The 13,830-nt window shown below is 32.8% G+C and overlaps 1 protein-coding gene across 8 annotated transcripts in view; it reads right to left on the reverse strand.

Annotated features, from left to right (window-relative positions):
• Positions 1-13,830, reverse strand: part of LOC148623523 (neuroendocrine convertase 2-like) — a 60,764-nt gene that overhangs the window by 31,712 nt on the left and 15,222 nt on the right. For all 8 annotated transcript variants that reach the window (XR_015919457.1, XM_088565384.1, XM_088565380.1 and 5 more), the window contains 4 exons: positions 11,864-11,916; positions 9,631-9,716; positions 7,042-7,214; positions 3,406-3,535 (listed from right to left, as the gene is read on the reverse strand). Coding sequence is in view for 7 of the 8 variants with exons in the window: in XM_088565384.1 (XP_088421510.1) it covers positions 3,406-3,535; positions 7,042-7,214; positions 9,631-9,716; positions 11,864-11,916 (442 nt within the window). In the remaining variant the exon portion in view is untranslated. The remainder of the gene's footprint in view (positions 1-3,405; positions 3,536-7,041; positions 7,215-9,630; positions 9,717-11,863; positions 11,917-13,830) is intronic.

Here is a 13,830-nt window from a genome sequence, read left to right on the forward strand (position 1 = left end):
TCTTGTTATGTAAATATTGTCATCAATAAGTAAAATCATTAAAATACTCAAGTGTTAATCCATCAAAAGGGTCATTCCAACTATTCAAATTGAGTATTCAGCTTTTTTTCCTTAGGTTTCACACATATTTGACTTGTTACACCACAAAAAAAAAACACGGATAAAAAATCTCCAGTTTTCAAACCAAATCCCCAGCTGAAAAATGACATATCTCCAGTTTTGAAGGAATGACTTTATCATATGTATGGTATTAGACATTCAGCGTGTTGCACCAGTCGTTCAGTATGGGTATCAGACATTCAGTATGGGAATTAGATATTCAGTATATGTAACAGGCATTTAGTTCATGTTTCAGACTTTTTTAAATTAAAAATAGATTGAAAAATCTTTCACTATCTATCATTGTCGAAATTAATTAATACACCCCATGAAATGTATTGCATAATGACATTCCCTAAAATTTGAATTGTTCAAAACCAATGACATCAATCCAGCATCACAATGTTTACATTATAAAACTGATTACAATTCTGATACTAAGGTAATATGACTTAACACCTGCTACAATTTGAACTAAAAACCTTTTACAGGATATTGTGGCTTCCTACAGACCACTTTTATTGACTGGGAAATTCTGTATATAATCTATTAAAAACATAGGTGGGACAGAACATTGATATTTTGATAATATCAATGAAAACCTAACAGAATTGATAATACAATTGAAAGAACAAGTTTACTGGACTTTACACCTCCTTTCTGGTTATTTTACAGGTTTTAGCAAAAATATATAGCACTAAAGATATTCAATTTTGTAAGGGCCCAGGGTAAACCTCATTCCTATGGATCCTCCTAGTAAGTAAGTATGGAAATTTATTGTGTGTCCACCAAATCTACTATATTCAATCTTTTTTAACTAAGTTATTCATTTAGAAACTCAGTGAAAAAATCATTCAATTTCTCAGTATTCAGTATACAATACAATGTAATTATAATACAATACGAAATCATATTAGTTAACACTATTTAACGATAAGTCAAAACTAATTAGCATTCTTGCTTTTTATCAAATACATGCTGAATGTTAAACGCTTATTCACTTTACCCCAAAAGATAGACAAATACAAAATCAAATACACTTGTAACAGTTAAGAGTAGACATAGAACAATATCTGTGCTGTGTAATTCCATTTATGTATTTTTATCGTATCTCTATGACAATTATAATATGATAAGAACATATGGAACTATTTAAGCCAAACCCAAGTGAGCATTAAGGTCTACAACCCTATCAAGTTTCCATTCCTGCCAAATGTGCAGAACCACAAATTTTCATTGGATATTTACCAAAATGTGCTTACCCAAAAGATTTCCCACTTGTTAAGCCTTCAACAACACATATAAAGTGGATTATTTGTAGAGTAATAAAGGTCACTGAGGTCAAAAGCCCAATCCAGTTTCAGAACATTTGCACTAATTGTTTCAGAGGATTGAAAGCTGGCCAAACAGGAGCACATCTGGCAGATTCTTGATATTTAAGCAGAACTATAAGTAAGTAATGAGTGGAAGTTAAGTTTGGTTTCCATAGACTTACTTTCAGTAGACATATGAAACTAGTTGTGTATCATATAGTGATTAAAAGTAATAATGGGCATTTGCACCCACCCTCTGAGCCACCTGAGAAAAAAAAAAACAAGACGCTCCTCAGCCAGGAGCCTGAAATACTCAACTGGTAAAATTTTTGCCTTTCAAGGACAATACCTCTAACTAGGGGTTGTCCAACAATTTTGACACAATAAAGACTTTCATAGGACTAATCATCAATTCAAAATTTCTTTCTAAAAGACTTTGTTCTATTTCTAGAAACAGCGGCAATTTTTTTGACAAATAAAAAATCCTCACACCAGATCTATGCAGAATACCTTAAGAAACATTCATTCTAAGTCTTGTTCTAATAGGTCTGGTAGTTTCTGCAAAGAAGATTTTTTAAAGAAAATAATATTAATAAAAGAATAGCGTTCCAATGTAAAAAAAAAACAACTTTAAATTCACTAAAATTTTCTAAGTACAAGGGCCATCACGTATTTAAAAATCATTCAACTGTAACCAAAGTCGAACTTAATCTGTAACTTCTCATAGTAAGACTACATACAAATTTTAAAATCAACTGGTAAAAGCAGTACAAAAAAAGTGCGGAAAACTGTAAATTCACTAAAATTTTCTGGGTCCAAGGGGTGTAACTTCCGAAAAAATCATTCAAGTTAGCCAAAGTCGAACTTAATCTGGAACTTCTCATAGTAAGACTACATACAAAAGAAAAAATCAATTGGTAAAAGCATTACAAAAAAGGTGCAGAAAACTGTAAATTCACTTCAAAGGGCTGTAACTTCCATAAAAATCATTCAACCATAACCAAAGTCGAACTTAATCTGTAACTTCTCATAGTAAGTCTACAAACAAAATTTAAAATCAATTGGTATAAGCATTACAAAAAAAGTGCGGAAAACTCTAAATTCTCTGAAATTTCTAAGTCCAAGGGGTGTAAAAAAATCATTCAACCATAACAAAACTTAATCTGTAATTCTTCAAGGCCGCATACCATAAACAAACTTATTCAGTAAAAGCAAGAATTTGACCAGAGATAGATCTCATCATGCTCAACACTTTTACCTGGTCAGAATTTGGCTAAAGGTAGGGATTTAGGAGATATATGTGAAAAACGTCTGTCTGTTCCCCACTGTTCTATTTTTAGTAATCACGGTCATGTTTTTTGAAAGTTCATAAATTCCCACATCAGTTATATGAAGAATACCTAAGGAATATTCATAATAAGTTTGGTTCAAATTGGTCAAGTAGTTTCAGAGATGAAGAATTTTGTAAGTAATAACGTGAAAAATTGCCAAAAAAAACAGAGAAAGGGCAATTATACATTTACAAGAAAATTTGACCACCGATAGGTCTCATCATTTTTTAACACTTTTACAAGTGTCAGAATTTGGCTTAACCTAACGGTTTTGAAGATACAAAAATCTAAATTTATAGACAATGAAGGTAAGATGCAAAGTGATGGCATAACCTCACTTTGATCTTTGGCCCAGCTGAACCAAGTATGTTGAGGATCAACTTCTTATCTTTTTTAATCTGCTCTTCCTCACCCCATCACCGCAGTATATCAGCAAAATCTGTCTGCAGCTTATATGAGAAAGTTCTGTATGTGCCAAAAAGAAATGCGATCAAATTTTCATGCTCAACAATGTCAATGTCTTGTTGAACAGGAACTATTTTGCTAGAAGAAAATTGAGACAATACAACCAAAATTTTTTTGTGGACAAACAGACAATTTGAAAGCAGTATTGGCCCATTCTTATGAGTTGGGAGTGTTTTTATTGACTATTCCTACTCTACCTGCTACAGATATGACAAATCTATTGGTGACCAGTCTATCATAGGCACAGCTATCACGGAACAAATCATCTTCTGTACCTCCAGTGTTACCAGTGGCAAACACATAAACATTTCCACGCCCATTTCTTCCCTAAAATCAAAGTACTGAAATACTGAGTCAATAGAGGCCATCAGAATTTGCTCTTTTTCAATACCAAGCATAACAAACTAATAGTTCGGTATCTTTATACAGTAATAAGTAGCAATCAAATTACCAAAGAATTAATTAATTATTTCAGCACTGTGTTGTATCATTATTTCAGCACTGTGTTGTATCATTATTTTCTAGAACAACTATTTTATTACTTAAGTTCTCTTTCTAAAAGAAAATAGAATAAATGTATTAAACCATGTACCTAAAAACACTTAGTCCATAGTTCCTATTGCTATTTTTTCAGAGTCACCATGTCTATGCAGTAAGCACATTAAGACTTCATAATAATCTACCACACCAAATATAAAAAATAATCTGTCAAGAGGTTTTCCATGAGTCACATCAACAATGTCTTCTATTGTTGAAACAAAATGAGAACAGTCTCAGTCTCATATCTCAAACAAAATTTGGTAAATAAAAATGGGGGTGTAGCATGCACATCTACACTTGTACCAAATATCAATAGAATCCATTGAGCATTCAGAGGAGTTATGTCCACAAGGTCTTTTATTGTGGGAAATAATGACAATAGTTTAATACCCAAACTTCTAAAAAATTGTCTTATCAAATTGCTCTAGTGCAGAATGCACACCTTCACTTTAATACAATACATGACACCAAATATCAAGATCCATCAAGCGGTTTTAGAGGAGTTGCATCCACAAAACTTTTTGACTGGACGGACAGATACCTGTCATCACCATATCCCTCCATTGCATCGAAGAAATGAAAAAAATACTATAGCATTAGAACAAGAGGACCATTTAGAGAAATCGAAATCAAAGTACACGGCCTAAACATTAAAACAGAAAACAGAGACAATCTACAAACACAATACAGACAATAAACATCACACCCTCATCTGTACAGGGAGTTGATACTGGACAACACCCAAAATCACTTACAAAGTATGCTCCATTTATACAAATCCACACACCAAATTTCTATCCATTCATTGAAACTGAGATAATGGCAATGGAATTTGGATGGACAGATGGAAAGACACCTACTCTTTGTGTGAGGGTGCAAATACAATTACATATGAAAACTTGAAACTAGAGAAACTCAGAGCAAAGCTCACTTGAAGAAACCTGCAGCTTCTCTCCCAAGGAACCATGTAGGAAACACTAGATGTCAATCAGATGGAAAAACATAATAGCAGGTGCACCATGGCATCATGTGATACTGAATGTGAAAAAGTTTCACTGAATTCCATTCATCAGTTTTAGAGGAGTAATGTATTAGAAGATAGTTCCCCTGGTTAATCTATGGCAAAGTCAATGTTTTGCTTCAGTTAACCCTATAGGTCTTTAAAATTACACCTGTGAATGGACAGTTTGAGCAACAAACAGATGGACTGCATGATAAGTATATACCTCCTGATTTTCAAAGTGGTTGTATCAAAAACTAAAGCACTTGCCATATGAACTCCTCTAACACCAGTGGCACATTTTCATATTGCAAGTGAGTAAAACCAGGTAATCAGGTAAACATCAAGTTATGGAACAATTCTTCAGATTTTATTTACATGAAACTTAACAATCAACAGGTAAACTTCCTATATCCATAGCAGCAAATTCTAAACTTAACTTTGAATTCAAATCTAAAAGTTTAAAATTCAAAATGAATAATTCAGAACACTGTATTCAAACATGGAAATAGTTTGGAAAGTATGGACTTAAAAATTCAGAAAATGTTCGGAAAGTAAGAACTTACAAATTCAGAAAATTTTCGGAAAATACTAACTTTAAAACTTTTAAATGTATGGAAAGTAGAACCTATAATTTTTTTTCAACTGGAATATGCTGAGAACTTTGGATTTAGAATCTTTTTCATTCACAAAGATTTTGAAATTTTCAAGCTAATTTTTTTGTATTCTACTGCTCTGAATCAAATTTGCAAGCTTTTTCTGGAATTATATAAGAAATAAATGGAATAGACAACAGAATTAAGAATAATTTTTCAAATGAAACTTTGAATTTTTTTGAGACTCTTGATTTTGGGGTCTAAAATACATTTTTACAAGTAAAAATACTTTGACTGAAACATCCTCATACTGGGATGATTATAAAACCTTTCTACTTCATTTGATTTTTACTGATGTTTTCAGTAAACAAGAGGCTCACAGGAGCCTGAATTGCTCACCTGGTTATATTTTTGCCTTTCAATGGCAATAACTCTATCAAGGAGTTGTCCGACATTTTTGACTCAGTGTAGATTTTCGGTAGGACTTATCATAAGGACCTTTTATCAATTGAAAGTTTCTTTCTAATTATTATAGTTTACAAGTTATTTGCTGAAAACTGCTAAAAAACATGATTATTGGCCTTTCAAAGGCAACAACTCTAACAAAGAAATATCTGACAACTTTACAACTAGTTGAAATAGACCAGTTCCAATTTCAATACAAATCTAGGTAGGCTACTGAGTACTTTAAATAACGGACGGACGCCAAGTCATGGCAATGGCAATAGCTCACATGGCCCTTGGCCAAGTGAGCTAAAAAGGGCAAGAAAGAGCACTTCGCTTCATATATGAGGACTATAATAGCTCATACAAGGAACTCCTCATTAAAGATAGGGTGCCTTCACTGCAAATCAGATGGATAAGAACTTTGGCTTTAAAAACTTTTAAAATTGTTAATAATATTGACCCTGTTTGTCTAACAAAACAGGTAAATATAAAAAATCTAAATATTCTTTCATGTATGTAAACTTATTGGATGTGCCTCAGGTAAAGTCAAGCAGATACAGTAAAAAATCTTTTAAATTTGCTGCAGCAACACTCTGGAACAGCCTTCTCAACCGTTTCAGGACAGAAAACAGTTTTCTCATTTCAAGAGCCTAATTCAATCCTGGAATGGTTTGGAATGTCACTGTCCAGCATGCATGTAACTTTTTGTTCTATATCATGCTTTTTAGCTATATGTTTTGTTTGGCTTCTACTTGAATAATAATACTTTTGCTTTAGATTTAGTTTCAGCATATTTATATACTTTTATGCTTAGTTATCTGCTATATAATAATATGCTATGCTTATTTTGTGCTTGATTATATGTATTGCTTTGTGTGTATGTGTCCTTGCCTTGTTTTATGTTATGTTACGGTTTTATATTCTGTCAAAAGCTCCTTAGAGCTCTTGTTTGTATTTATGACATGATGAATCAAAATATAGTTTTCTTATCCTAGCCCTTTGTTCTATTTTTAATAACAGCAGCTATGTTTCTCAATGGATCAAATATCCCCAGATCAGAACTATGAAGGATACCCCAAGAAACATTCATACCAAGTTTCTAATTTATCAATTAGTGTCAGAAGAGAAGAGTTTTGAAAAATTCTTAACGACGATGGACAATGCCGATGACAATGGACGACAATGGATGCTAAGTGATGGCAAAAGCTCACTTGGCCTTTGGCCAGGTAAGCTACAAAGGAATGTCTTACCAATGTTGTTCCATTTCTAAAGGCGGCCTCCTGGTCATCCAGTAACGGGTAGGTTTTTGTACCAGTATGAAAATTAGCAAAACTACAGGAGTAAATATCAATGTCATTCATCTTGTGGGTCATGGCCCTTGTGTCTAATGTCTCCCAAACATTAGTAGATGATAAATCAATGTCTGAAATGTAATTTGAAAGAAAGAACACTAAGTACTGTCAAAATGTAGTCATTTCAGACTTTCTCATTAAATGCAATATTAACAAAAGTAGTTCATAGGTCTACAAATATTAACTTTTTCACAAAAACCTTTAAGCTGAGAACTTTATGTATATTTTATCATTCATGTCTGTGTGTATATCATTCTGTTAATATATTCTGTAAAACTTGTGTAATCTGGCCATATCAGCAGTTGAACAATTACCAATCATTATCATTTTAACCATAAATATGACAACAGAGACTGTATAACACTCCATCAACATCATATCACAAGTGTATCATTTAACACCATATACAATCCTCCCGAACAACAATATCATGCTTTGTCCTGACAGGGACTACATTCTTGACATCTCTGACAATATTTCAAGCCTTAATACAAAAGCATTAAGATATCTGAGATTGGCAATTTTCATTGTATTTAAATGATTATAAATATGACATCTCAATGTGAATATACTGGTTAAAAGAAATTACTGACTAACGTTCCAATATTGGCCTAAATAAGATCAAAAATGCCAATACAATACAAAATATAAAAGTGCCCCAATACGGGATATAGCCTTCCAATATGGATTTAGCCATCCAATACAGCTTTTACCCGTCCAATACGTCATATCGGACAGGTAAAAATCCATATTGGCCTAGCGTATTAGACTAGTTACTCAATGAAAGTACAATTGCGTATGGTTTTCCATGTTGGCCGAGTTATTGGTCTTTGGCTAATAACATTGCTAGCCTCGGATCAATAACTAAGCCAATATGGAAAACCATACACAATAATACTATAATATCATCTTGTTTGACACAACATAAAGTTTTTGGCTGGTTCACTGCACTCAAAACTCTGTTCCCCTACATGGTATTTTCTAGTATTAAATCATCCACATGTAGATAAAATATACTTCTCTGAATGAGTGACCACAATACGAGGCAAAAAAATAAATATACTGTAGAACAGACAAAAAGCAAGAAAAAGTGGTTTCCTAATGGCTGACTAATTTCTGTGAAAATTAATTCCCATTCAAGCTTTTATTGCAACTAACCATTCATCATATGTTGGCACTATATGAAGTTTTATAATAATGTATTATACCAGCAAAAATGTACATAATTCATGCTTTACATTGCATGAACATAGCATTACTTATTAACTTGACCACCCTCCAATATTCAAAGCTCATTACTTATTAACTTGACCACCCTACCACATTCAATGCTCATTACTTATCAACTTGACAACCCTCCCATATTCAAAGCTCATTACTTATTAACTTGACCACCCTCCAATATTCAAAGCTCATTACTTATTAACTTGACCACCCTTCCACATACAATACACATCAAGTTTTAACTTGACCACCCTACCACATTCAATGCCCATCACGTATTAACTTAATCACATTCCCACATACAATACTGATGGATATCAATGATAGAAATACAAAATGCAAAGATGCAAACACTGCTTTTGGGTAATATTAGATGTCTAGAGGTAAGAGCTTTTATAACTGTGTTAATCTGTCACTAAGAAAATATACGAAATCAACAATTGTCTTCATTAATTAATATCTTTATTTTCTTTTTAACAAAGATTCAATACTTGAAAGTAATAGAAAGATGTATATAAATAAAATGTTAAGTGCAAAAAGTAAACAAGTCGTTATAATTGCAATCTGTGCAAAGTAAGACAATAAAACATAAATTCAGGCAGTGCAGATTCATCAAAATAGAAAAAAATAAAAATGCAGGCAGCAAATGCCATGATATATTTGATGTTGCTACATGTATATGACCTGTAATATTAGTAGATAAATGCAGTCTGCAAAATACTTCACGTGCCAATTAGTTACAAAATGGCATTTTGTATTTGACAGTGACTTTATCATGGTCCAAACAAGCCATATCTAGCACTTTGTTTCTGACAGTGACTTTATCATGGTCCAAGCAAGCCATATCTGGCATTTTGTTATTGACAGTGACTTCATCATGGTCCAAACAAGCCATATCTGGCATTTTGATTTTGAAAATGACTTTTTTATGGTCTGATTTGGCTAAGCAAGCCATATCTGGCATATTTAAATTGATTTTTGTAAGGAAACTTAATAATCCTGTGGTGTTAAATAATTAATTTACTTCTTTTATGTTTGTTATTTCGTGCATAATAATATGTCTGTGAAGTTGTATCTATGGTATAAAAATTGAAAATCTCTAGGTGATATTCCTTACAAAACACTTATAAACCTTCCCCATCTCCAAGTTTCTAGATACAAAAAAGTGTCACAGTTTACAATGAAATATTAACATTCCATTTGGACTTTGCTTTCAATGTCTGACTTAAACAAAAAGACTATAAATACAGGTTCAATAGGTACCTGCTATAACTGATCCAAAAGCTATTCCAACTGTTAATTGGCCATTCTTTAAGGCACCTATTACACCAGCAGCTCTTGTTCCATGTCTGTAATTAAACAATGAATTATAATTATGTATTCATTCTACAGCAAGTAAATCAATTAATATTAAAGTTATGGGTGTATTATAATCATTCAAGTTTGTGTAGAAAATAATAGCTGACATACAACACAATTTACTAGTACAAAATGTAGTACATTTTTCTAGTAATATTCTTTCTCCTTTCTTTGCTCTTTCTGAATGAAAGTTAAAACAAAACGGGACTTAAACCCCATCCCTCTTAGTAGCTGAATGAGCCCTGTACATTTTGAGACCAATGTGGACATTCTATTTATATTAGAAAAATTTTTTATGGCTGATAGACAAAGAACTTTTGAAACACAATTTGCTGACAACACATTATACCATGTTTTGCTCAAAAATGCATAAGTCTAACAGCCCTCATTTTTACATTTTTGACCAAACATAATTTCATGACAATATGCACATCTCCACTGAGGTAATCTTATATGCCATTGAATTTCATTACAATCCTGCAAGTTGTTAAGGGAAGTTGTGGACAATGCATGAGACCAAGTTTTGCGGAAAAAAATGCGTAAGTCTCACAGTGGTCATTTCTACAATTTTTACAACCCACAAAGTTTCATAATGCTGCAAGCTGCTTTGAAAAATTTTTGGACAGATGGACAGAGTGAAACTTATATACCTCTCCAAACTTCGTTTCAGGAGTTATAACAAGACACAGTTTAAGTCCTGTATTTTTCTGTAAATTCAAATAGCTGTCTTTGTAAGAATCATGCAAAATCAGAAAAATGTGTTACACCCGAAAAAAGGCTACATATTTTTATTTTGTAATTAAGTTGTTTTATGGGTCTATATTATGAAATGTGTAATTATTCATTTAAGTCTGCCTACTCTTATGAGATAATCAACATTGAAAGATTCTATTGTATTTGAGTGTCATCTACAGAGTTATCTCCCTTACTTTCAAATTCTACAGTGCATTCTATACAATTTTTATCTCCTATGAGCACGGGTTATATGAAAAACCAAATGTTAATTTCTGTTTACTAGAGCATTTTAAACAAAATATCAAAAATAAAAATATGTAGGCTTTCCAACCAAGTATCACATTTTGCATGATTCTTAGCTGGAGTACTATTTAATAGCTTTAGAGTGTACCAAGTTGATCCTATTTGTATTATTATTACAGTTAGGATGTTGGTACATTTCGACCAGCCTCTTTGTATTGATAGTTATACTTTGTTTAATTTGAAATTGCATATTAAATAACACATACTATATGTTCTGGAGACTAATTGACTATGTCTGGCAGATAGTAAATGTAGCCAATATGGCAATCTAATTGTCCTGGAACACAGTAGACAAATTACAATAGCTAGTTTTGATTAGATTGCCAATAAGGATAATAATTATTTATCAAAACATGTACAAACAGGGAATACTGAGATGGCAATACAGTCCACTCCTGGGAGATAAATCTGTTGAAGAGAACAGAATGAAAACTTTCAGCATAATTTGTTAACAAGAAACGTGAAAAAAACTGAGTATGCATAAATTTTCTGAGTCAAAGAACCATAACTCATAAAAAAAGTTTGAACTTGACCTGTAACTTGTTATAGTAAAGCAATGTACTAAATATCAAATGTTTATTTTAAAGCATGACCAAAAAAAGTGTGCAAAATTTTGTTATTGCTTGAATTTTAAAGTCCAATGGCCATAACTCAGCCCAGAATAAATATTGAACTTGATCTGTAACTTGTTATGGTAAAGCAAGTTCAAAATATCAAATGAACATCTTCATGCATGAAGAAAAACAAGAAGCTTCCAGGAGCCTGAATCGCTCACCTGGTTTTGCCTTTCAAGGCGAATAAATTTATCAAGGAGACAATGACAACGACGGATGACGACAATGGATGCCAAGTGATGGCAATAGCTCATATGGCCTTTGGCCAGGTGAGCTTAAAAGTATCGAAAATAATTTGCCATCCTGGCAGACAGACATATGGAGGAAGAGTAAAACTTAATTCCCCTTCAGGGAAAGACTAATAACAACATGCCATATCTTAAAAGCATACTGAGCATAGCAATACATAGCCCCATACAAGCTTATCTTGGTTGTAGGCATATAGGGGTAGATATTAAAAACATTAAACACAGAATTCAACTTACTGTAAATTTTCTAAAGAGTCCTCTCCAGCAGTTTTAAAACTTATTGATCTGTCCTAAAAAAAAATAATGTATATTCTAAGCAGTATATGGCCAATCAATTACATCAAGTATAAAATTCAAAATTACATAGCAACTGTAGGGTCGTATCATCTCAAATATTTAATAATAATCAATCAGTAAAAAGTAATCACATTTTAAGATTAAAAATGGAACATAATAAGAGGCTCCCAGGAGCCTGAATCGCTCACCTTGTTGAATTATGCCTTTCAAGGACAATAAATTAAACAAGAAGTTGTCCAACAATTTTGACTCAAGATAGGACTTATCATAAGGATCTTTTCAGCAAATCTATCATAGTTTTCAAGATACTGACTGAAAACTGTAAAAAAAAGTCATTTTTCACCCTTCAAGGGCAATAACTCTTACAAGGAGGCATCTGACAACTTTTATGCCTGAAGACTTTTGTAGTCCTAAAAATAAGGATCGTTTCAGCTGTTGAAAGAACTTGGCTAAACCTAACGGTTTTGGAGATATATGCGAAAAACTACTGTCTGACCCCTATCTTCTATTTTTAGTGACATCGGCCATGTTTTCGACGGATAAAAAAAACCCACTTCAGTTCTATGCAGGATACTCCAAGGAACATTCATACCAAGTTTGGTTCCAATTGGTCAAGTAGTGTCAGAGGAGAAGACTTTTGAAAGAAATAACATTAAAAATAGCAAAAAATTTTGTAAAAGGGCAATAACTCCAACATCGCTTAAGAGATTAAAATGAAAATTTGACCAGATAGATCTCATCGTGCTGAACACTTTTACCCATCTCAAAATTTAGCCAAACCTAATGGTTTGGGAGATATATGCAAAAAACTACTGTCTGACCCCTTTATTCTATTTTTAGTAACGGCGGCCATGTTTTTCAATGGATCAAAAATCCCAATATCAGTTCTATGCAAGAGACTCCAAGGAACATTCATAACAAGTTTGGTTCCAATTGGTCAAGTAGTGTCAGAGGAGAAGATTTTTGAAAGAAGTAACATTAAAAATAGCAAAAAATGTCAAAAAAAGGCAATAACTCCAACATGGCATAATAGATTAAAATGAAAATTTGACCACAGATAGATCTCATTATGCTGAATAATTTTACCCCGATGTCTGAATTTGGCTAAACCCAATGCTTTTGGAGATATATGTGAAAAACTACCATCTGACCCCTGTGTTCTATTTTAGTAACAACTGCCATGTTTTTCAACGGATCAAAAATCCCCACATCCGTTCTATGCAGGATACCCCAAGAAACCTCAAGTAGTGTCAGAGGAGAACAGTTTTGAAAAATTGTTAACAATGACGATGACGGACGACGACGACAGACGCCAAGTGATGGCAATAGCTCACATGCCCTTCGGCCAGGTGAGCTAACAAAATGAAATACAAGTTAATGAAGATTGGGAGGCCCAAACATGTGTTATCTGTATTTTATTTGTATCTTTTATTTATGATTCATATGCATGTATTACACTCCACAACTTTCATTATTTTTAATGATAACCAATCGGAGGATTCTAGGGACCTGAATCTGCATTATACAGAAATTTTTAAGCAGATATAAGCCATAAGTAGTTATTATATAGGATTTAATGGCAGCCACAACAAATGAGAGGCATCAAAATTGAATCGTTAATTGAAGTCATTGTAGTCAACAATACTACCAAGTTTCATAAAGTCATGTCATTGACATATGTAGGGGATCTGTACTTCATAGATTGTCCAATCAGAAGCTAACAAAAGTGTAATACAACTAGTTCAGTTTCTATTCATTAAAATACTACTGGCATCATACCTAATGCATATGGTGGCTATTTAGATAAATCAAGCTGATACAACAATAGATAAGCTGGTAAGACACCAATACATCATACCTGCCATGTTTGATTAAAATTGGCAATGTCTGATTGGGGATAATAGGTC

The sequence above is a fragment of the Perna viridis genome, chromosome 2, assembly GCF_037379345.1.
Source record: "Perna viridis isolate PV_CMFRI_1.1 ecotype Kerala chromosome 2, ASM3737934v1, whole genome shotgun sequence".
NCBI lineage: Eukaryota > Metazoa > Mollusca > Bivalvia > Mytilida > Mytilidae > Perna > Perna viridis.